Source organism: Aulonocara stuartgranti (assembly GCF_965226115.1).
Source record: "Aulonocara stuartgranti genome assembly, chromosome: 6".
NCBI lineage: Eukaryota > Metazoa > Chordata > Actinopteri > Cichliformes > Cichlidae > Aulonocara > Aulonocara stuartgranti.
The window spans coordinates 42233960-42259670 of NC_138944.1; the positions used below are offsets into that span (position 1 = coordinate 42233960).

Sequence of the window (25711 nt, forward strand, 5' to 3'; positions counted from 1 at the left end):
TGTGTTAATTAACTTACCTGTTGACAATCCTGTGATAGGCCTGGCTGCTGTTTAAGACCTTCATTTGACACTGAATCGTCAAGCAGGAAACAATCAGTTTTGATGGCTCATCTTACTTGATGCACCTCTTTGTTCTCGTCTGCTCAGGATTCCTGGATGTCCTCCTGATGTCAGTTACTGAGAGTGAGAAAAGATTTTCCTGTGGGAAGAGACTCTTTTCCTGAGCTGGTGCCGAGGAATCCTCTGACTACTGCCCATTCACTTTGCATTACGGCATTTATTAACATTTTTAACATTCACTGTAAATAAATGCACTGAACTTAACCTCCACATCTTTAGTCCTGCACATCTCCTCAGTTATGCCAGATGCACATGTTGAGTATTGTTTCTTTTGATTCCTGTTTATTTGGTAATGGTAAATGGACTGATCATTATATAGCGCTTTTCTACTCTCCCGGAGTACTCAAAGCGCTCTATACAACATGCCTCATTCACCCAATCACACCCACTCATACAAGCACTTCCTTCTATACATAAGTGCAATCTAACCAACATTTATACACACTGCGATGGATGCATCGGAGAGCACCAAGAATACTTGGGCATGCAGACTGGGGAAGCCAAGGATCGAACCTGCTCTACAACTGGCTGGGTGTTCTGCTGGTAGTGGGGATTTTTCTCCTAAGAAACACTGGCCTGAACAGAGTAATCTGTTATAAATACCCTCAAACTGGGATAAAGTACAGCAAAAACAAACCACCACCAATGAGAAAGCCAGTCTGACCGGAAAAGCACAGTACAGTCCTAATTCCCAAGGTTTTAAATACTAGTGTGTTTGTGTCTTTTAAAATGTCAGCAATAAATCACATGTATGCAATGTAACAGGGTACAACAGCTAACAGTTTATTTCTCCCCACAACCTTTGTCTTTGCAGCAGGAAATCATAATACCAACTGGGTTGAAAATTATTCTCAGGATAAGTTTTTGTGACATGCTGAGTATTACAACAACAGTTTCTGATAATAGAAGAGTTAACTGTGGTAAATAGTTGAAGATCACACATCTGCAGCTGTTTACATGGGTAGAAGTTCACATTCAGTTATTACATATGCACTCAACAGCCTTCATGTTCTACAGAAATACACAACAAACTGGCAGCCAGTCGTGTCCTTTGAGTTGTGCTCATTGACAAAGACTCATTCACTAATGGCAATGTGTTCGCAACCTGTCCGCATTTAAGGATTAGGAAATATGAATAACGATGAGGAAACAAGGGGAAAGCAAATCCCCGTACCTGCATCGGTTAACCAAACCGACACTACAGTTACACTTGGTCCTTGGTCCTAGGATTTGATGAAGTGACCATACTGAAACAAAATATTTATGTTTCACACGTTTCCACACCTGTGTGTGCTCAAAGTAAAGAACATAAACTTCACTCACGTTTAAAAGGTAAGATGAAGCCATCCTAGTTACAAGCTGCCATCTGGCAGTCAGAGACAAGCTATTGCTTTTATACCCAGTGTGGGATGATTGTCAGTGATTCATACACATTATTTAATCCTGCTGCTTTCATGTTAGAGCCAGCAGTAGCTACTTCAACATAAGGAAGTGCCGACTGGTCAATCCTCGATTCATTTAGGAAACATCAGCTAAGAGAACGATTTCTCCACTTTGAGCAAAAACTCGTCTATAAAAAATGACTTAATTATGCTGAAGATGATCTTCTAACAGCGTGAAAGTTATTTTCATGAATTCTGTTACTCTCACTTCATAAAAATAAGACACTAACAAATCCACAGAAGAACTGAAGGAAGTTCTCCAAGCTGATGGAACAAAGGAACTGCCAAGTCCCTAAGGGCTGAGCACTCACCAGGTCAGCTCTGGCCTGCTCTTAGGCACAGGGCGAGGGTTGGCTTTGTGTAACTCAGATGTTACAGTCAAACAATCGAAAAGATTCAACAGATTAGTCATCTGACATGTGACATTTTGTCACATGTCATAATTGTTTCCAGCATGTAATGTTAGCACAGAAGTACTTCGGCCATGACTAGCCTTCAGTGCTTCAAGCCATAACCTCAAATGTCTGTATTTTAAATATAACTAAAGCCCAGAGCACAGACATTTATGTCTTCAAAATTAATTTCTCTGGAATTTAACTAGACCCTGTTCTTTGCAGTGGTACTGACTTCCTCCAAACCTCCTAGCCTAAGGGGACAATGAAATGTGCATGCTCATGCTAAACCTGGCTAATGTTTCAAATAATGAGCTCAGCAAATGCACAAGTAATCTCTGTAAGCCAAAAGCTTCGACTGCAGGATGCTCTAAACACTTTTCTTCTACAGTTTTTTCTACTCTCCAACCTGTATGATGTCACAGAGAGGGCAGGTCCCTAATATGGTCATCACAAGCACACACGTTTGGCTGTGAGCATGAAAGCACCACCCACCTGTGTTTACAAGGTCATCTTTCATGGGCACAGGTGCTCACTGCAATGATGCAATGACATTTCTTGTGCGTAAGTTCAGCAGTCTGTGTGCAGAGAGTCAGCAGCCACACACACAAAGACGCCATCATGCATGCGAGTGCTGCAGTGAATTCAAGCTCACGCAAGGAACTGTTGTTGAAACTAAATTCTGCTCACTCAAATCAACCCGACCACAAGGTTGGAGGGCGGGACCTCAGAGGAACAGGCGCCCTAATGTGATTGGTCAAGAGCTCTGTAACAGTTTACTGTGTCAAACCACGTTACACAGTGGCAGCAGCAGAAGTTTATAATTCTGAAAATAACGTTTGTGAACTATCAACAGTTCTTTTTCCATATTACCATTAACATAAATTATTTTCTCAAGATCGTAACAATATTGTCCATAATTGTCCTCAGTTACCAGGAAACAAGTGACTTTAAACCCACTTTAAATAACTAGAATATTTAAACAAACCAAACAAGCTCATAACTTGTGTAATAAGCATTTCATATCTGCACGCTTGCTTGAATTTCTACACTTGCATTGCTTTGTAAGCACAAGCCCACAGACCACCGTCACAGTTTAAACTACAGCTGGAAATGTTCTCATAAAACTGCTGCATGTGGTGAACAGGATGAAAGGATACAGGATGTTTCCCACATATTTCCAGGGTCATATGGGGATTGAAGCTCTTCTGAACAAGCCGTTCGTCACAGCCAACTCTTATTCTCACTCACGGAGTAATGCAGGATGTTATTTTTTGAAATATATGTTTTCTTTGGTTTGTGTGTGTTGTCCTTTTCATAATCAAGTTTGATTTATATCCTCAAAAATGAGCAAACTACTTACTAAGTTATTCATTTCATCTTAAACACCATTTGGCATGAGTTCATTAGCTGCATCCCCATTGGCTAGGGTCTTAGCAGTTCCACCGAATGACTGGGTTAGAGCAACATTTTCAGTCTTCGATTGGCTGACAGCTGTCCTATCGTGTTCTGCCTTTGCCCTGATCAGGTTTCTCCGGTGATAGAACAGGTAGCCTGGCAACAGGAAGCCAGCAAGGGAGAAGATGAGAAGGCCCAGATTGATCTGTGGTAAGGAGACAGCGTCGGTACATGTTTCAAACCAAAGCTCTTCTAAAACCCGTTGTTGAAAAACTCCTCTCGGTGTGCACGTGTCCTACCCAGTAAGGATTTCCACTGAGGGGTCCCACCATCAATATGAACAGTGGTTGTTGAAGCAGGGCAAACGCAGCACTGATCATTGACTGCATACCTGTCAGTGTCCCGAAGTGGTTGGCTGGATATCTAGAAAGAGAGGTAGACGAGCTTCTTTTTCTCGTTCATTTGTATTCATTCATTCTTAAATTACTGCTAAAGTACACCGAACCCAACCCAAGGGACTCTCATGTATTAATGTATTACAGACAGAGCTCATGAACTCTGGCTGACTCTGGCCCTTTTCACAATCATACAGTCATGTACAGGGAGTGCAGAATTATTAGGCAAGTTGTATTTCTGAGGAATAATGTTATTATTGAACAACAACCATGTTCTCAACGAACCCAAAAAACTCATTAATATCAAAGCTGAAGGTTTTTGGAAGTAGTTTTTAGTTTGTTTTTAGTTTTAGCTATTTTAGGGGGATATCTGTGTGTGCAGGTGACTATTACTGTGCATAATTATTAGGCAACTTAACAAAAAACAAATATATACCCATTTCAATTATTTATTTTTACCAGTGACACCAATATAACATCTCCACATTCACAAATATACATTTCAGACATTCAAAAACAAAACAAAAACAAATCAGCGACCAATATAGCCACCTTTCTTTGCAAGGACACTCAAAAGCCTGCCATCCATGGATTCTGTCAGTGTTTTGATCTGTTCACTATCAACATTGCGTGCAGCAGCAACCACAGCCTCCCAGACACTGTTCAGAGAGGTGTACTGTTTTCCCTCCTTGTAAATCTCACCTCCACCTTGCTGGTGTCTGAGTGGGACTGGAGCTCTCTGCCCTTTACCAATCCAGCCACGGGCCCATCCATCTGGCCCATCAAGACTCACTCTCATTTCATCAGTCCATAAAACCTTAGAAAAACCAGTCTTGAGATATTTCTTGGCCCAGTCTTGACGTTTCAGCTTGTGTGTCTTGTTCAGTGGTGGTCGTCTTTCAGCCTTTCTTCCCTTGGCCATGTCTCTGAGTATTGCACACCTTGTGCTTTTGGGCACTCCAGTGATGTTGCAGCTCTGAAATATGGCCAAACTGGTGGCAAGTGGCATCTTGGCAGCTGCACGCTTGACTTTTCTCAGTTCATGGGCAGTTATTTTGCGCCTTGGTTTTTCCACACGCTTCTTGCGACCCTGTTGACTATTTTGAATGAAACGCTTGATTGTTCGATGATCACGCTTCAGAAGCTTTGCAGTTTTGAGACTGCTGCATCCCTCTGCAAGATATCTCACTATTTTTGACTTTTCTGAGCCTGTCAAGTCCTTCTTTTGACCCATTTTGCCAAAGGAAAGGACGTTGCCTAATAATTATGCACACCTGATATAGGGTGTTGATGTCATTAGACCACACCCCTTCTCATTACAGAGATGCACATCACCTAATATGCTTAATTGGTAGTAGGCTTTCAAGCCTATACAGCTTGGAGTAAGACAACATGCATGAAGAGGATGATGTGGACAAAATACTCATTTGCCTAATAATTCTGCACTCCCTGTATTTATCCATTTTTTTAAACTGCTTTTAAAATTTGGGGTCTCTTTCTTCTCTAAGCTTCAACTTAAGGATGTTCCAGCTGACTAATTTGCTTTTCCACAGTGGTCTGATGTCTGTCTGTGTTAACGGGAACGTGAAGCTCAGTGATGTTGCTTGTTTGGTTAATCATAAGAGAGGAAAACAATGTTCTGTTGAAAAAACTGCTTTAGAGTTTCAGGGTTGGGGGATGGCTACAGCCTATCTCAGCCATAAACCCTGGAAGGTTTTGGCATTTTAAGTATGTTTCGATGGAAAAACATTTGTCTTTTAGTTAAGTAAAGAATCCAAATACTTGTCACAGCACTCGGCGATGCAGTTTAACAATATAAAACAAAGTTCAGCTGCCTGTGTGGTCATTTTCCACGTACAGTTGTACCGTCTATACGAGGGCACAGGACCCCATGTTAGGGCTGAAAATCAATATTTTAAACTCTGATTTCCTTGCCCATGCCTTCCTTACAGGGTTTCTAACTGTAAGCAAAATCTCTCACATTACATATGTTAATATATAAATACTGTAGCTTTGTAAAAGCCCTGTTGTTACCCACACAGCAGCATAGAGACCTCCACAGCAGGAGTGAACAAATCCTCTTACTATGGTATGCAGAATGAATGACACCATCTATCAGAGAAGCAAAGTCAGATGTTAACAGTGATACTCGGATGTGTCAGTGAGGACTTCTGAAGCTCAGGATTTTGCTAACCTGTAAGGGCAAATTGTCTATCAGGGATGTGATGCCAAAGGTGACCAACAGGAGGTTGGTGAAGATGAAAGCTCTCATGGCATTAGTGAGTTTCTGGATCTTCCTGTTCCTCTTTGAGGCATTCAGTTGGCTGAGAAGGACAAAGTTCAAGTGTCAAAAGAGGCTCATGGCTACACAAAAAGTTTGAATGTGGTGAAATCAAGATGCAGAGGTACACTGTGATGTTAGTGACACCACCAGGCTTCTCCTCTTTTATATCGCAATCCAAGTTCAAAGTTAACATTAAACCCATCCTATGTACTAAACACCAGCCTTTGGGTCTGTCTGTAGTATCTTATCCTGAACACTTTTCATACCAATTGTCTGTTTGTGTGTTTGGACTTTCCTCTTCACAGTCCTTCATCCTCCAGTCCATGATGTAGCCAATCAACGGACAGGTCAGTAGACACAGCAGCTGCATCGTACCGAAGACAGATGAGTAGAATCCAACTGGAGAGGACATTTATAGAGAGGGGGAGTCAATAAAAAGTGATTTACATGGGTAATATCATTTGCCCCATGGCCAGACACAACTTGAACCTATACAATGAAATCCATCAACAATACGTTAACATTAAATCTTTGGCACAAGCCATATCTCTGAGCTGTATTACTTTTCTTTACCACCAGTACTACAGCTTTTATTCCCGTCTAACAAACGTTGTGGGCCAATAAGATAAGATAAGATAAGATAAGATAGAACTTTATTAATCCCTCGGGTGGGTTCCTCTGGGAAATTCGACTTCCAAAAAAAGCACAGCAACGACCGAAGTTACAGTTACAGAATTGTTATATATATATATATATATATATATATATATATATATATATATATATACACACACACACACACACACACATATATAAATACAGAGACAAATATAAATAAAATATACAAAGGGGATAAATAGAATAAATAGGAATAAAAAATAAAAATACAAGTGAATTGCACATTTCAAGTATTGAGTCTATTGCACTGTTGACTATTTACAAAAAGTATTGCACAAGGTATTGTACAGTGAGGTGCAGAGGCACTACAGCTTAGTTGTTCCCCCCTCCTTTGTCCCCCTGTCTCCCCTCCCTCTCCCCTCCAGAGAGGAGTTAAACAGTCTGATGGCGTGTGGGACAAAGGAGTTTTTAAGTCTGTTAGTTCTTGTCTTGGGGAGAAGCAACCTGTCACTGAACAGACTCTTCTGATTGTTTATGGCCGTGTGCAGAGGATGCCCAGCATTGTCCATAATGTCCATCAGTTTCTTTAATGTCCTTTTCTCTGCCACTGTCACCAGAGTGTCCAGCTTCATGCCGACCACAGAGCTAGCCCTCCTGATCAGTTTCTCCAGCCTGGATGAGTCCTTCTTTGCTGTGCTGCTCCCCCAGCACACCACAGCATAGAAAAGTACTCCAGCAACCACCGACTGGTAAAACATCCTCAGGAGCTTCCTGCAGATGTTAAAAGACCTCAGCCTCCTGAGGAAGTACAGTCGGCTTTGGGCTTTTTTATACAGGTGCTCTGTGTTGCATGACCAGTCCAGTTTATTGTCCACCCACAGCCCGAGGTACTTGTACTTGTTGACCACCTCCACCTCCTCCCCCTCTATCTGAACCGGCAGTGGACCTTCTCTGGACCTCCCGAAGTCCACAACCAGTTCCTTAGTCTTTGAGGTGTTGAGTTGCAGGTGGTTTGTGTGACTCCATGCGACAAAGTTCCTCACCAGACTTCTGTACTCCTCTTCCTGATCATCCCAGATACACCCCATGATGGCCGTGTCATCTGCAAACTTCTGAATGTGGCATAATTCAGAGTTGTAGCAGAAGTCAGAGGTGTACAGGGTGAAGAGAAGAGGGGACAGCACAGTTCCCTGTGGTGCTCCTGTGCTGCTGACCACAGTGTCAGACGTGATGTCCTTCAGCCTGACGTACTGTGGTCTGTCGGTGAGGTAGTCGGAGATCCAAGCCACCAGGCAGGGGTCCACCTCCATCCTGTTCAGTTTTTCCTGAAGCATACAGGGCCGGATGGTATTAAAGGCACTGGAAAAGTCAAGAAACAGGATCCTGACCGTGCCTTTTCCCCCATCCAGGTGTGAGTGGGCTCTGTGTAGGAGGTACAGGATGGCATCCTCCACTCCGACACCCGCCTTGTATGCAAACTGTAGTGGGTCCTGGGCATGTTGTACCTGTGGTCGGAGGAGGTTGAGGAAGAGCCGCTCTAGAGTCTTCATAAGATGTGACGTCAGTGCCACCGGTCGGAAGTCATTCAGCTCATTGGGCCGGTTCTTTTTGGGGACCGGGACGATGCAGGATGTCTTCCAGAGGGCGGGCACTCTCCCCAGTCGCAGACTGAGGTTGAAGACTCGTTGTAGCGGCTCCCCAAGTTCAGCAGCACACGCCTTTAGCATCCTAGGACACACCTTGTCTGGGCCTGCTGCCTTTCTGGGGCGAAGCTTCCTCAGTTGTCTCCTGACCTGATCCACTGTGACACTGGGAGATGTTTGGGAGGAGGGGAGGGGGGGAGATGTCTTGCTGCTGAGAGAGGGATTGGAGGAGGGGGGTGTCATGGTGTCAGGAAGGGGGGGAAGCGAGGGAGGCAGGAGAGTGGGGAGAGGACTCTGTAGTGAAGGTGAGGGTGAGGGTGGGGGGGTTGTGGGCTGGTCAAACCTGTCACCTAGGATGTCATCCTGTAATATCTTTAAATGTTGCAGACTCTTTCATTGACTGGACAGGGCCTGGAGCTGGAATTTTTCAGTGCTCTCGACATAGACAGGTAACCGGCATGTCAGCTTCCCACATGTCCGATTACCAGTGATGGGAATAACAGCGTTACTGTTTTCAGTAACGAGTAATCTAATTACTATTCCTATCGTTACAACGCCGTTACCGTTACTAACAAGAAACTGCGGCGCGGTCGCGTTACTATTTTACAGCAAACAGACGGTTGAAGCTGTCTGTAGTTTACAGCATCTTATATCAGCTGCACAGAAGTAGCTGTAAGTAATCTGGGCGCTGCAGCTTTAAGCAGCTGCGCTCCCGCGGACAGCGATCACTTTCTGCCCGACGATCACTTTTTGGCACAACACCTGGAGCTCAGGGGGCAAAACAATGGCATGAGTGCTGCTGTTTGACTGAGGAAGAATAAAGTAGTCGTGGTAAGCCGATCACATGACCACTTCAAGATGACAAAGCAACAAGGTGCCAGTTTTTAAATTGTGCTGATAGGCCACGTAAAACCAGAGTCATGATAAACAATATATACGTGTGTTTACTGTCTGAGGACAGCGCAGCGAGACCTCTCTGCTAATGAGCAAAAAAGAAAAATCAAACCAAAATCAGCCCGTTCATGTTGGTGCAAAAATGCACCATGTTGATATGGCAACATGACATTTGGTTGTTTAGGAAGATTTAGGAGTGACGGCGAGAGAGAGAGAGAGAGAGAGTTTTGAGATGTGAGAGATGTTTGCAGTGTGTAGTTAATGTGTTGTCTTGTGTAGTTAGTGTGTAGTGTTGTGGATAGTGTTGTGTTGTGTGTCAGAACAATGAGGCGACTGCTGTCTCCAGGTAGAAACAGGAGTGACACACCTGCTGCTGTCAGACCTGCAGGTATCAGGCTGTGATGTTTCCTTTATAGTGGACAGAAATATTTGGAGTGACACAAACAATTTGTGGCATCTTATTGAAGAACAGCTGATTGTTCTGTAAACAGTTTGACATGGTTAAAAAAGGTAAATGGCTGCAAATCACTTTGTTGTTTGCAAAACTTGTGCGTATGATTTTAAAACTGACAATTTATATTTGCATTTAAAGTTATGAAATATGATTCAATAAACATGTTTGTGGTTGTTACAGTAACAAATATAACTTTCTACTCGGATTTTGTTGTTTGTCTGATTTTCGATCAGTTGTGTTAATACAGTCTGTCAAAATGAAAACATGACTGTAAATTCAGACACGTGAGGTTGTGCTGAAAAGAATGACACCAAACAAGGCAAAGTAACTAGTGAAGGTGAAATGTAGAGGAAACATCAGAAGTAGTTACATCGTGGACATGCAATAATGCCACATGCTAACACTGGGAGGGAAGACACAGCTCACCAAAGTAAACTGCAGGTGGACTACCACAAAAAGTTTGAACATGGCCATTTTAAAGAAGCCAAGAAAGACAAACTGGCTGAAACCAACTGTCATGGTCCAGGTGAGTGCGGGGTTTTTCCACTCTGCTGGGCTGCACCTTCAGGCGGAGACTCCAATCAGCCTTCACAGCTCAATGCAATCAAGTCACCAGCATTTAAGACCAGCACTCACAACAGACCTTTGCCAGATCTTCAGCTAACTCGCTTTAGTCGTGGCCACCTTATCTTTTGCATTTCTACCCACAGTGTTTTCTCTCTGTCATAGTACCACGTCACACTTCACAAGCAGGAAAAATACGCATCTCTGTCTGGACGCTGGTTTTCTGCTATCAGGTTGCACTCCCTCCATCGTGGCCTTTCACCTACCTGCCCCCTGCCAGGGCCGTTGCTCCAAGTATATTCTGGACTCTGTCTTGACCACTCCTCACCCAGACCCCCTAGACACCCTCCTTGCCTGACGCCTACCCCTGCAACACGTAAACCATAACCATCATAGCTTAATCTCTGGCTGTGATTCACTGGACTGCCACTGACTGCCTGTCTCTTCTCATTATAGTGACTCAGTGTACCTCCACCCAGGCCGCTGCCCCTTTTCCCTCCCCAGGATCCGTACTTAAACTCTTGTGTAACATGGTAGACTAATGTACCTGTGTTAATTCAGCTCCATATTATTGTGTGAAGTTGCACTGGGTTGGGAGTGGTTTTGTGTGTGTGTCACATTTTTGGTGAGCCAATGGCTGGAATGGGGTTGGACTAATTAGAGGCAGGTGTACTTGATTGCACTGATACACTGGTCTACTTATAGCCCACACTACAAACACTGTTGTGTCGTTTTGTCTCTCTGTGCAGGTATGTACTGTGATGAAATCAGATATGTTTGGGATGGATGGGTTTTGTCCTATGAATTCTATAGTGAAAGTGTAGTTTTGTCTCTCTGTGCAGGCCAGGGCCTATTATATGCCACAGCCTAAAGGTAGCAGAGTTGCAGAGGCTGGAGTGACCACTGGCTATATGCTTGCAGGGTGGTGGGTCTCCAAGGACAACTTCTAACCCTGTTACAGGCAACACATGGAGTGTAACTGGCCGTGTGGCATAGCTGGCTCTGGCCTTGGGACTGTGTGTTTTTATTTGATTCATAAATGGGACACTGGACTGTTTTATCTTTTATCTCTTGATATTTTTTGTCAATAAAGTATCTTTTAGAATTTTATTGACTGTCATCTTTTTGCCCACGACTGAGACGGTTGGTCAGACCTAGAGTCTTTCTTTGGGTGTGTTACACTTGCATCTAGTCATGGCACAAGAACAAGAGCTCAGAGCCGATCAAAGCAGGTATTGGCCTTTTACAAAACAGCTGCAATTTTGAATTGGCCAAGAAAATTGCATTTGGTTGATCTCTAGAAAATGAATCACGAAGTTCCCATGAAATCTGAGTAACTCACTGTTCAAGGTGCTTTCTTGAAGTCGTTTGAAATTGTAAGTCTAACATGTTCCTTCCACAGAGTAAAACCAATCTGAATCTTAAGTCAGGACCCAAACAGGTCTTGGTCCTGGGTCGAGTCTCAGTGGACAGCAGTCATGTGTGTGCACCATTAGAACTGAGTGTTTTGGTTTATACCTTGTTTTTCCACCTCCTTCTGTAGCTCCTCAGAGGCTGAAAGAGACAGCAGCAGGTCAGGGATTACCAGAGACGGGTTAACAGCAATTATTCTCATTAGCAGCACACTCACTTTGGCCCTATAAACAAGTGACAAATAAAAGAAACGCTGAAACCATGTTCCCTTTGATTTGATGATTTGGCTCCAATGTGCACCTTACAAGGAAGCTCATTGCAGATCTGAGTGATTGCCTTTATGCTACGGTGAAACTATGGTAAAGCAGTCTTTTCCAGATTGCCTGCATTCATGTGGTGAGAGGGTTTACTAAATGGTTTGATGAGAATAAAAATGATGTGAATTCTGTGCCATAACCTTAACTTTCACCCAGCAGAACACTAAACACTTGATAGAGTTTTTTTAAAAACCACATAAGGAATACCAAAACTGGAGCCTATCCCAGCTGTCATGGGGCGAGAGGCGGGGTACACCCTGGACAGGTCGCCAGTCTGTCGCAGGGCCAATGAAATAAACCATGGAGCATTTAGATTTAGAAAATGGACCATTATTCTTACGGTTGGGGTCGCCGTGGGTGACTAGGAACTCCATCATCTTATTCATAGCACCCATGAAGAAGATGAGCCTCAGCTGTGTCATCGCCATGGTGATAACACTCCACAGGAATATGGGAGAACACACAGAATGACAGAGCGGCACAGACGCTGAAGGAGACAAAGAGAGAAAATGTATGAATGTACATTTAGCTTTTGGTTCAGCAGATACAGACCTCAGAGCCGTGCAGGTTCCAGCCAAAACTCTTTCAGTTCACTGAGAGTTCAGGTCCATCGCAGATTCTCACACAGTTCATTTTGCTGTTCATGGTAGTTTACAGTGCACACAAGTCTTTAAAGACTAGAAAGCCCAGGGGTGGCTGTAGCTCTGATGGCAGAGCAGGTCAGCCACTAATCAGAAGGTCGGTGGTTCAATCCCAGGCTCCCCCCTGGCTGTATGCCAAATATCATTGGGCAAGATACTAACCCCATGTTGGCCTACTGGTGGTGGTCAGAGGGCCCGGTGGTGCCAGTGTCCGGCAGGTGTGGCTTGCCATCACCAGTGTGTGAATGTAGGGTAAAGTGCTTTGGGGTCCTCAGGGACTGAGTAAAGCACTATACTAATGCAGGCCAGTTACCATTTTCCCATCACTTTCATCACTGCAGATGCTGGACCACTGGTCTGTCAACCACTGGTCGACTCTCCCCTCGTGAACAAGACCCTGACGGTGTTTTTCTGGACTCGGGGCAACACTTAACCCTCATCAAAGGCAAGGGAGCCATAGATGACCGCTCGGACGATGGGAGCTTGATTTTTTTGAGAATAAAATCACTGAGAGTGTTGGCAGCAAGCTCAACTTAAACTAAAGCCAAAATAACAAAACAAATACCTTGGGCTGTGCTGTGGGGGTCTGTGTGCTCAGGTACTGTCTGTCTGGATCCCATTGTGTCTTCCATTGCAGTCATGTGGGTGATATTCCTGTCCCCGGTCACGCTGTCCTCTGTCACAACCCCACTTATCTTCACCCTTTTACTGTTAAGAGGAAAAAAACACACAGAATGTAATGGGAAGAGTCATAATGTGCAATTCCCACTATCTCAAAGATGTTTTAAGTTGAAGACTTTTGGAGATACTCATAAAACGTGCCCGAAACCACAGCTGACGTTACTGAATCTGTAAAACTCAGAACACATGGGAAAGGTTCATCATGAAGCCTCGTGACAGCTGACATGAGTGGGTAACATGAAGTCACAACATGAGGAGCGATTCCCTCGTCAATATCTATATTAGTCTGAAGGCAGTGATTTATAGCCTAACCGACTGCAATGACTCTGTCCTCTGAGCAGCCTGTGCACAGCTGTCCCAGGTGTTGTTGTCACTCTTCTGTTCTCTGTGTTTTGTTCATGTCTCTTTCCATTGTGAGCTTTAGTCGACTCTCAGCGCTCTCAGTTCTGCATCCTGCACTCAGGTTTTTGTGTCGTCCCTGGAGAAATCTCTCAGGGAGAATGGAATCACCCCAAACTGGTACCGCTGTGGGAATCCAGGGAGCATCCACGCTCACCACTTCATGCATAATGGACCTTCCATGTGTACGGACATGTGCAGGTGTATATGCATGTATATGTATACATATGCATATTTAAGGTGTACATGTCTATAAATAGGAATAGTAGTGGTACAATAGTTATGTCAAGCTATATAGTTGATGTCTTCCATATTTCCAACCATATCCATAGTCACATACTGTGTATGCTACCGTTGTATGTAGTGTATTATCTTACTTTTTTCATTGATTGTACTTATTTGTATTTTTGTATTTCCTTCTGATATCTGTACCTGAGCTGAGGTGACGCAAAAACTTCCCCGTTGTGGGATCAATAAAGTCTTATCTTATCTTACAGTTCAGATATGATCACTACGCTCTGTAGGAGCAATCATACTGATCACAACTGTCTCATCATGAGACTTGTGTTCTACTTTTAAACGTCTGACACAGTTTCCAGTGTTAATTCGTCTATTCTGTTAAAACTGACGTGTATCTGATGTCTTCGGGTGCAGGGAAAGATTCAGTGGGCCAGTTCAGGAAGCAGTTTAGGATCACAGTGCACGCCATTCCAGCCCAGACCCACATGATGACCCGGAAAGAGACGCCAAGGTCATAAATCACCTGGAGAGGAGGAGGAGGAGTAGGACAGAGAAGCATGAGGGAAGAGATTTCAGGGTTGAGGTGAATAAAGGAAAGGTAAAACGTGTGCATGATGTTGCAAACTTGACCTTTAGTTACTGTTAATGTGAAATCTCACGGCAGTATCCTCCCTTTTATTTCCGCCCAGTGTTGTCTCTTGTTTATTCTTCTTCCTGTTTCCTGTCCACTGTACTCTCTGTCATCAGCTTTTTGGTCCTTCTGCCCCCTTTGCTTTCTTTCATGTTCCCTACAGTTTACAACCCTTCTGCTACAGTTTAACAAGCAATATCTTTTAGCTTTCAGCCAAGAAAGGTTTTCCACCTTTCAACGAGGTGTGTGAGTGTGTGTCTGTACCTTGACACCGGGGAAGGTGACAGCTGAAGAAGCATAGGAGCCAATCATCAGGGAGAGGATGGTTGATCGAATGTTCCCAAACATGTTCGGCAGCTAGATGAGAGAGAGAAACGATCGTGCTGTCACACGGAGCAAATCTGAGTTTCTGTCCAAGGACAAAAGCTTCAGAGCTTTCAACCTTTTCTCTACAGTTGTACATTTTAATAAGTGACCAGCAGGTGGCGCTCTTAAAAGCTTTGTACAAACACAGGGGAAAAAAGTCGTGCCGTGTGTGTATGTGTGTGTGTCTATGGGTTCTTACTATACTGGTGGGGACCAAAATCCAGGTCCCCACGAGGAGAGCAAACCAGACGTGTGTGTGTTTGGGTGTGCGAGTGTGTGTGTGCACACGTGTGTGTCACTCTAAGTATAGACACACGTGGAACAGTGCCGCCTCATGAATGTGGCTCAGTTACACTACAGGCTGTAATACTCAGTTGAAACTTGCATCAGTTTCATATATTTGGAGGATTACATTTAATACATCATTTGTCTTAATTTATTCAAACGTTACTTATGTAGCCAAGCGGCTACACTGTAACTCTGTAGTTACATTCATTCATTAAGTGTTGCTTAAACAACAAATTAGTGTAAGAGTCAGAGAGTGGAGGGATACATGAAGTGGAAATGTGAAAATATTTTTTCTCTACAGGAAGATGTTCAGTTGGTGGTTTGGGTGTAAACTGTACAGCTCTGTAAGACAGAGCCACCGTGACAGCATGCACTGGGCTGTAATATGGTTTCAGTTGTGTCAAATCCACACAGCCGTTCATAATTTTAGTCATGACTGCATTTACTCAGAGTTCACTCTATCTATAACTCTGCACTCTGGGGTGAGCTTGGATCCAACCAAAGGCTCATCCTTTTGCTTTTCTACTGACTAACATCATCTTATTTTAACAAGCTGCACAGTGCATGTCAGGAGAGACTTTAATCAACACGTCCTGTGTTAAGTTACTACAGCGCCTTCCAAATGATTACGCACACAGAGTTTCAAAAGATTTTATAGGTTGTAGAGAATTGAAAATGGTCATTTGTTGAATTTGCAGCATTAGTAGATCAATTTCACTGACATCAAAAGTTATTTCAATCAAAAACATCTTAACAGGTCAAGTCACACAATAACACAGGACCCCTTATTTGATAGCAGTTTTACAATTCTTGCATCCATGGAACTTGTTTTTGGAAAGCTTCTGCTTGAATGTCTTTGCAGGATGTCAGAATAGCCTCTCAGAGCTGCTGTTTGGATGTGAACGGCCTCCCACCCTCATATTCTTTTACCTGAGGATGCTCCAAAGGTTCTCAGTAGGATTGAGGTCAGGGAAGAATGGGTTCCTCTCCTTTTATGCTGATAGCAGCCAAAGATGCAGAGGTGTGCCTCGTAGCATGAGATGGTGCATTGTCTTGCATGAAGATGGTTGTGTTGCAGAAAGCACAGTTCTTCTTTTTGTACCAGGAAGAAAGTGGTCAGTCTGAAACTCTCCCCGTGATTCCAGCTCAAAAACGACTCCACTACCTTTTAGCTGACGACGCAGCCAGCCATCCACCTCTGCATCCATCTGGACCATCCAGGGTGGCGCTGCACTCATCAGTGACCAAGACTGTTTGAAAATTAGTCTTCATGTGGTTCTGGGCCCACTGCAGCCGTTTCTGCTTGTGAGCATTGGTTAGGGGTGGCCGAATAGAAGGTTTATGCACAGCTGCCGGTCTCTGGAGGATCCTACAGCTTGACGTTCGCAGGGCTCCAGAGGCACCAGCAGCTTGAAATGTCTGTTTGCAGCTTTGTAATGGCCTTTTAGCAGCTGCTCTCTGGCAGAAACCTTCATCATTGTGCCTTTATCTGCACGAACCCATGTGTGCTCTGACTCAGCCACAAATCTCTTAACATTATGGTGATCACACGTAAATTTTCGTGAAAGAGGTTTTCATTACGTGTCCAAGGCGGTCAACTATTTCACGCTTTTCAGCAGAGATCATTTTTCCTTCCTAAATTGCTTGAAAATGGAGGCCTGCTTAATAATGTGGAACATCCTCCTTTAGTAGTTTTTCCTTTAATTGGGCTCACCTTGCAAACAACTGATCACAGGTGTCCGAGATTGATTTCAGTGATACAAAGAGTCCTGAGACACAATCCCATCCACGGGTTTAATTGAAAAACAACTTATTTAATCTTTATAACACTTAAACACTATTTGCATAATAATTTGGAACGTGGTGTATATTGACTATGACAGTATGAAGAAGAAGCGTCTCTGTTTTGTCTCAAAGGCTCTGCTCGTGTCGTTTCCTGTGGATCAGCGCTGTCCTGCTCTGATCTTTACACTTACACTGTTGTAGCAGCAGTGGTCATAAGCAGCTGCTGTGTGTGTTACATATTTGTATCACAGATATGAATAACACACCTTCATTTCTCACACACCTTCATTCGAAGAACAACAGAAGCTGCACTTGTGTTCACAGACCATCACTACTGGAGGTGTTTCTGAGCCCAGTCCCTGATTCAACGGCACCATCGTGCCTGTTCTTAACGCACACACATCCATCAGTTCCAGGTTCGATGGTTGTGCTCGGAGGTTTCTCCACATTCTCAGAATCCTTTGCTATCACGTACAGTTTACGATGACACAGTCTTCACAGTTTCACACTGACGGACATTATTCTGAGATATCTGAACAGTTTCTAGATGCGGGGTTATTTATCTATTTTTCACTTCTGTTACTGACCTGTGGTCAGTTAACCTGACGAGTCACTGTTCTGTTTTGACTATGTTCACATGCTAATGAGACAAATAAGAGGAAATTGTATTTCTATTGTTATACATCAGAAATTTGTGAAGCTTTTATTTTGACATCCGAATAGACAGGAAAGCCTTTATTTTGACATGTGCATAGACAGGAACAGTGGGGAAAGCATGGCTACACCTTTGAAATCTTTTGAGTTGAATCCAAAATACTCCTTCAGAAAGCAAAAGTAAGTTCAGTCAGTTCTTTGTATATTAGACAATTAGTAATGGGGTGTTTGAGACATTATTTTGTACCTTCCTTGAAGTGCAGTAGTTATAGGTCGTAGCTTCTGAGCTAATGATACAAGTGTACACTTGCCCACTACCTGCTTATTGTTCTTTGTATTAATATCAGATTGTATATCTACAGGATGCTTATCTTGAAGTCTCCTATGTTAGTGGCTAAATACACTTACCTGCTGATTGTATGACAATCATTAAGAGTTTAGTTTTATGTGTTTCTAGTTTCACTCCAGTTCAATGATGTCAGTTCAACACTATGTTCGAGGAGCAAGTACGCTCACCTCCCTGGCTCTTGAGTTTGGCTGGCTGTTCACACATAGAGAGAGCAGTACAGTCACCGTGTTTTCCTCTAACTGTTTCTTTTTAGTATCGTTTACCTTTTTGGCCTTTTGTTGCTCCCATTAATCAAAACAAGCCATTTTTTTAAAATCAAATGATACAATGTCTCAGTTTAAATATTTAAAATCATTTTTATGTTATACTGTGGAAACAAAACATGGCTTTGTCAGAGTTACAAACCATTGAGTTCTGTTTTTATTTACGTTGCGTCTTAACTTCTTTTTTGAATTGGGGTTGTAACTATGGTGTCACAAGTGTTCACGCTGAAGGTGTCATGAGAAACACTCTTTGTTTACATAAATGAAATGAAATGAAACCGATAATATCGGAGAATTCAGCTATAGCATGCAACAGGCCGTCAGTTTCTTTGTTTGTACATTGCACTCATTTGCCCCAGTGTAAATATCACTGGGTTTTATTTGTCTGTCTACAGCCTCAGGTTCAGCTGAAGTCATGCCTTCCCAGAGTAATGTTCCCATGTTGTAGGTTTGCCTTGGCTCTCCATTCTTATCAGCCCTCCCCTCTTTTCCATCGCTGTGTTGCCTCTGTGCACACACAGCTTATAAAGCATAAGCATGAAGTTCCAACCACAAATATCACAACACCAGCTGCAGGTCAGTTCCACAGAATGACACCAGTGGGTCTTTTTGTGTTAATTCATTGCAAATTAACATGAAGCACAAGCCCGTAGCTACATAAATCCGATAACTAGACAAGAATGTTAATATTGATGCATATGCATATGTATATACAGTATATGTATGGTATGGTATACATATCTATCTATCTATAAAATGAAAATGCAAAAAGAGTCATTGTTGTTTCACAGTAACATGCTGCAGCCACTCTGGATCGTGGCCGGCTGGTTTCTTAAATTTCTGCTGAATATTCAGTTTTACATAAACTAGCACACACTTGGTTTCATGTCTGATTTATTCCTTTTCTATTCTGGCTGAGCACTCAAAGTGTTTTACTGCAAGCCACCCAGCACGTTACTTCATGTCTTCTGGTGCTGTTTCTGACTGTTTCTGACTGTTTCTAACTCGCTCACATCATCACTGGATTTGTGGACAGGACACTTTGACATGTGGATGCTGGAAGAGCTGGGAACCAGTTATTATACGGCAGCTTTATCAAAGCTAAACAAGTGTTACTGACTATATATATCAGGTACTTATGTAAGAGCCCCCCCCCCCCCCCCCCCCCCCCCACACACACACACACACACACACCATTGTGTCTCAATAACTTCAGCCAGCATTACCCATATGGAAAAGATATATATAAATCTTATAAAGTTATTATCTCTCTTGTATGAAACTTGTATGAAAAGCATACAAGAGTGAAAACACATATAAGATCCCTTAAAAAATTATATAATGAAACTTGTATGTTTTGTATACTTACTAAAAACATATATGATTTACTCATGAAAGTGGCCACTTTCATGAGTAAATCATATATGTTTTTACGATTTCTTTTCCATATGGGTACACTTGGAACATTCACTTAGACACTGTTTTTAACCCTAAGATATCGGTTTGTTGCCCCACCTGACCTGAACCCTTAACAAACAATACACTCACCTACACACACCCACTCAGGCTCATGTTATTTTAGGTCTGTAGGAGAGAGACCAATGGAGTGAGGGGCTGACAGGGGCGTGGGAGGGTGTGTTGACCAGCCAGCTTTGTGATTGGTTGAAGGACTGCTGCTGAATTTAGAACAAGTTTTTGAAAACACACACACTCTAAGTATGTTCTGCATCTGACTGTGTGGACAGGTGGTTGGAGTTTGGACCTGGGGCAGATGGAAACGTAGGGATATGGGGCAGTCTGATGCCCAGCAGTGTATATATTGCATCATACTGCGAACTTTGTTCCATGTGCAAGTCTCTGCTTCCCATCACTGCTGAGTGAACTTGTTATAACTGACTTTAACTCGATTGACCCCTCGTGATAAATGTTTCTGGTGCCTCCATTCCGGCTGCAAAAAACTGAATATGCCATTTACCATAGACTTCTGCAGTCGCAGCTATCGCCATCTGGTGGTTGCAAGATAGAATGCAGATGCAAGGCACTTCATCAACATAAACACAAAGCCTTATGTTTGTGTTCTGTGAAATCAGCAGCTGTGCGTTCATACTCATCTCTCTCTCTACCACACAGACCAGCACAGCGACTGCATCACTCTTTGTACAGTATGTCCACTCACAACACTGTGAACAACACTGTGAACAACACTGAGAGGCACGTGACACAAACTGAACGTCAAGTTAGTTCCCCCGAAAGGTCGTGTTTGGTTGTCACTGATGGTAACTTACTCATCCCCAGAGGTTTGAAATGCCAGAAAAGGCAGTGTGAGTGTGTGTGTCTGTGTGTGTGTGAGTGTGTCTGTGTGTATGAGTGTGTGTGAGTGTGTGTGTGTGTGAGTGTGTGTGAGTGTGTGTGTCTGTGTGTGTGTGAGTGTGTGTGAGTGTGTGTGTCTGTGTGTATGAGTGTGTGTGTGTGTGTGTGTGTATGAGTGCGTGTGTGTGAGTGTGTCTGTGTGTATGAGTGCGTGTGTGTGAGTGTGTCTGTGTGTGTATCTGTGTGTGTGTGTATGAGTGTGTGTGTATCTGTGTGTGTATCTGTGTGTCTGTGAGTGTGTGTGTATGAGTGTGTGTGTATGAGTGTGTGTGAGTGAGTGTGTATGAGTGTGTGTGTGTGTGCGTGTGTGAGTGTGTGTGAGTGAGTGTGTGTATGAGTGTGTGTGTGAGTGAGTGTGTGTGTGTATCTGTGTGTGTATCTGTGTGTCTGTGAGTGTGTGTGTATGAGTGTGTGTGTATGAGTGTGTATGAGTGTGTGTGTATGAGTGTGTGTGTATGAGTGTGTGTGAGTGAGTGTGTATGAGTGTGTGTATGAGTGTGTGTGTGAGTGAGTGTGTGTGAGTGAGTGTGTGTGTATGTGTGTGTGTGTATGAGTGTGTGTGAGTGAGTGTGTGTGAGTGAGTGTGTGTGAGTGAGTGTGTGTGTATGAGTGTGTGTGAGTGAGTGTGTATGAGTGTGTGTGTGTGTGTGTGTATGAGTGTGTGTGAGTGAGTGTGTGTGAGTGAGTGTGTGTATCTGTGTGTGTGTGTATGAGTGTGTGTGAGTGAGTGTGTGTGAGTGAGTGTGTGTGTATGTGTGTGTGTGTATGAGTGTGTGTGAGTGAGTGTGTGTGAGTGAGTGTGTGTGTATGAGTGAGTGTGTCTGTGTGTCTGTGTGTGTGTGTGTGCGTGTGTGAGTGTGTCTGTGTGTGTATCTGTGTGTGTGTGTATGAGTGTGTGTGTATCTGTGTGTCTGTGAGTGTGTGTGTATGAGTGTGTGTGAGTGAGTGTGTGTGTATGAGTGTGTGTGAGTGAGTGTGTGTGAGTGTGTCTGTGTGTCTGTGTGTGTGTGTGTGCGTGTGTGAGTGGAAATCGTACTGTGAGTGAAGTGAAGGTCAGGCAGATTCCTCCAAAACCATTCAAGGACACAGCCAGGAAGATGAGGCCCGACAGGACTGATGGACCAAACGAGAAATACCTTCAGCTGTGATGAAACCAAGTGTCACTTCCTGTCTACTTTCCCTGACCAGAGGTGGACGTTGTAAACATGTGGCAGTGTTATATCATAATGAGGAGGGAGGGTGGCATACTAAAACTACAAATATGTCTCTGCTAGAGTTTGCCTTTGTGTGTGCTGACGTGTTTCCTCACCTTCAGGGTCATACGCAGCAGCAGCTATTATGGCGCAGGAGGCTGCGAAACATGAACTGAAATACATAAAGACACAGATGTCTGAGTACCTCACATTTCACTCTGTTTGACACTAAATCAGGCATCCATGCCAAGCTGCTCAGCCCAACAGTTAAACTCACACGTGATGATGCAATCAGCCCTCAAACCTTTTCACTCAGAACATGAACTAAAGTTTAAAGTGTCTTTGATTGGTTCATTTAGCTGTCATACCTGCCAATGAGTCTCAGTGGTCGTGGCCCATATTTGTCCATCAAGATCCCCAGGGGTAATGTGGCTGCGCTCAAGAGGAAGGATCCGATGGTGAAGCCGAGATTCAGTATCTCCTCTTGTTCCACACAACTCTTCCAATCGTTGCCCTGCATGAAAGTCGCATTCGTGTCCGCAGTCTCGTTTCCTGGGACGGGTCATAGAAGAAGCAAATCAGGACGACCAAATAAAGACCCCGAGAAACTGCTTCAGCTACCGAAAGCACCTCGTGCCACAATATCCTCATTTCTAGCAAGGTTAAATACTGCAAGGCTAAAGTGAAAGAGGCGCCTGCTTGTGGATGATTCCTGCAGTGCATTGTTTCTTTTAATGAAACAGACGTCATTTTACAGCGGTCTTACCAGGGCAAAGGTGAGAATAGAAGCCTTCCTTCTTCAGCATGATGAGCAGCGAGGCCCAGCCCAGCAGCACAGCAGAGAACAGCAGGTTCTCTACGATGGCTGTGATGGCCATCCACCACCTCCTCCTGTATGCCTGTGACAAGCTGGGAGCCATGACGGCTGGAGATACAGGGAAGACGTGAGTGTGATTCCCTGTCTCTCCTGCACAGTGTCCCCAAACACAGCACTGGACTTTTTCAGATCACTGCTTAAATCAACTTCTCTGGCCAAACAAGTCATTAACCCAGAGTCTATATGTAATAGATTACAAGTGGGCAAGTTATTTACTTGGAGGTCTTTGTTTGTTTTACGTTTCTTTGTCAGTGTCAGACACAACGCAGGAACACATCTGTTACATATACATGAACCTAAACTTGTGGAGTTCTTGCAATGCTCTTTGTTGGACTTGATTCATGCAAAGCTATAAGAGTAGCTTTGCATGAATTACAGCTGAACGTGAGACACCCAGCGCGACTTGGCGCGACATCGCCCTTTGTTTGGTGAAGTCTTGTCGTGTTACCTTTTTAAACCGTGAGGAATCTTGATTATGAGTCAGTCACTAGTTACAAGTCGTCCCGCCTCCATCTGGACTCCTGTGCACCATCGTCAGTGTGGAAACAATAAACTCCTTTCACACTGCAGAGCTGCAGTTTGTGCTCTTCATCAGCCAATGAAACACAGGACAGCGCTAGCTTAAATATAGGTCACGTGACCACCACCAGTGACTGCATTTAATTACTCTTATTTCCTTTTGTCTTTTTTCCTCATGTCAAGGCGATGTGTATTACTTGTAGCTTTCTCAGCTGTTTGTGCTTCATAAGATGTTGTTTTCATTGGTTATTCCTGCTGTTGGTCATGGTCCTGTGACCTGTGACAGGTGATGACGAGCACGTGGGCCTGAAACATCAAGCACTAAACAAACTGGGAGTTCTGCAGTGTGCGAGCTGTTGGTGGTGGTCAGTTCCACGTGGTAGTGAGGACGTGCGAGGATGCTTTCCTGTTTGAGGGTCACTATATTTATGTTATTATTTTAAAAAAGCAGGTGGAGCTTCACCTTAGAGCTGTCACAAAAGGAATTATTGAGGGGGTAGGAAGGAGGAGGAGTTTGACCTCATATGACCCACAGTAGGAGCTATCGGGTGTCATCACGTTAGAGGGCATTACGCTGACTTTAACTTCATAGAGACTGACCCTGGGACTAACGTTAACCCTGACAACAGTGCCAGTAATGATGTAGGTCTGTCCATGTGTCAACATCTGCAAATAAGAGATCAGATCTTTATGAAGTCACAGTGTGGGCATATCCCTGATGTGGTCATATTAGCACACTGCTGTTCAAACCTTATGTTTTTGAGGGGCAGCCAATCAGAAGAAAGGGGTCCTTAAAAGAGACGAAGGGCTAAAACAGCATTTTTCAGACAGATGATGACCTGCAGAGCTACTTTAATGTGCAAGAATTAGACTGCGTGACTGGAAAAGAGCAAAAATAAGCTAGATGTGACGTGACAGAACGGTGGTGCGTTGTTTGAATTGTTTCCTCACATGAAGACGATTCCTGGCAGCCTGTCTGCGTGGGGTTTGCATGGTCCCAGTGTGCCTGTGAAGTACTCTAGCTTGTACACTGGTTAGCGTGGTACTTAAAGGACCTTGAGTGGTCAGTAAGACGAGCCCAGCATTAAATAACTGCCATGCTTTTGGAAATGAATGAGTAACTTGGTGCTGTGTCCACTGTGGTCTCCACTCGATGTGATGTTTCTGATCACTATGTTTCTTTTAATGCTGTTAGCCTGCTTTCATGTTTCAAAGACCTTTCTGATTGGCCAACAAAAATCTCTTTACTGTCAGCAGTTTTAAAATGCGGACACAGAGAGGACACGTGGGAACGACTGAACAATATTAATAGTTACAAACAAAGACGTGGTCCACATTCATCAAGCACGACCTCCACTGCACGTGGCAGCGTGAGGTGAAAACACACCTTAGAATGACTTACTTTACAAGCTGCTCTCCACCTGCAGTTGATCTGTTTCACACTTCTGCTCTGCTCCTCCTCTTCCCGACAGGAGAACGTTCAAACTCTCACGATGTTCGTCCCACTGTGCTGGCAGTATGTGGTGGCACATGTGTGAGCTCACATGGACTCTTTCTCTCTCTATAAATGGAGCTCAAGTCTCACCCACCCTCCTCCCTGACCTTAACACAGCACACACTTTTGGGCTTGCTCGGTCAGCTCGGCCATGATTTGTGGTTTGATCTGAATGAAGGCAGATAAAGTCTGCTGTCTATCAGCTGATGCATTTTTACACTTTCAGTGAAATTCTTACTCATTAAAAACGATCAGGGCTTCAGATTTGACAGTTTCACTCTGATCTCAGTACAGGGCGTACTGGCAGCTTACTCACTGGACCCACCTTGTGGTGAACTATAACACTGTTGAAATCTGACACCTGTGAGGGAACCACAGAAGTCGTCAACCAAGATTGATGTGAGGCGTTTGCATTCATCACACCTTCATCTTATGTATTCAGTACAGTGCCCACATGTTTCCTGCTCCAAGTCAGGTGGCTTTATTGTCATTGCAGCCATGTGCAGAGGTACAGTACACAGTGAAAGGAGACAACGTTCCTCCAAGACTGTGGTGCTACGACAGAACGATGCAGACTCACAACAGTGCAAAAGACTAAGCATTGTACAAAAAGTAGCTCTGTGTGTGTGTGTGTGTGTGTGTGTGTGTGTGTGTGTGTGTGTGTGTGTGCGTGGGGTTGTTTTGGACACTGGTTCTCATGAAACACTGTAATGCTGGACACTCTGGTGACAGTGGCAGAGAAAAGGACATTAAAGAAACTGATGGACATTATGAACAATGCTGGGCATCCTCTGCACACGGCCATTAACAACCAGAAGAGTCTGTTCAGTGACAGGTTGCTTCTCCCAAAGACAAGAACTAACAGACTTAAAAACTCCTTTGTCCCACACGCCATCAGACTGTTTAACTCCTCTCTGGAGGGGAGAGGGGGGGGAAACAGGAGGACAAAGGAGGGGGGAACAACTAAGCTGTAGTGCCTCTTCACCTCACTGTGCAATACCTTTTGTGCAATACTTTTGTAAATAG

At 43.8% G+C, this 25711-nt stretch overlaps 2 protein-coding genes across 2 annotated transcripts in view; one reads left to right on the plus strand and one right to left on the minus strand.

Moving 5' to 3' along the window:
• Nucleotides 1-25711, plus strand: part of LOC309708778 (uncharacterized protein) — a gene marked incomplete at its 5' end in the record, with an annotated part of 172405 nt that overhangs the window by 12538 nt on the left and 134156 nt on the right. The window lies entirely within an intron of this gene.
• slc43a1b (solute carrier family 43 member 1b) lies at nt 880-24758 on the minus strand. Its single transcript, XM_082536905.1, has 15 exons — nt 24593-24758; nt 22561-22719; nt 22163-22346; nt 21911-21966; nt 21638-21714; nt 14791-14883; nt 14285-14418; nt 13141-13283; nt 12275-12421; nt 11723-11758; nt 6298-6430; nt 5942-6071; nt 5786-5859; nt 3652-3775; nt 880-3557 (listed from the first exon to the last, which is right to left on the minus strand). Exons 2-15 carry the CDS (start codon nt 22712-22714, stop codon nt 3336-3338), a joined length of 1707 nt encoding a protein of 568 aa, XP_082393031.1. The 5' UTR covers nt 22715-22719; nt 24593-24758; the 3' UTR covers nt 880-3335.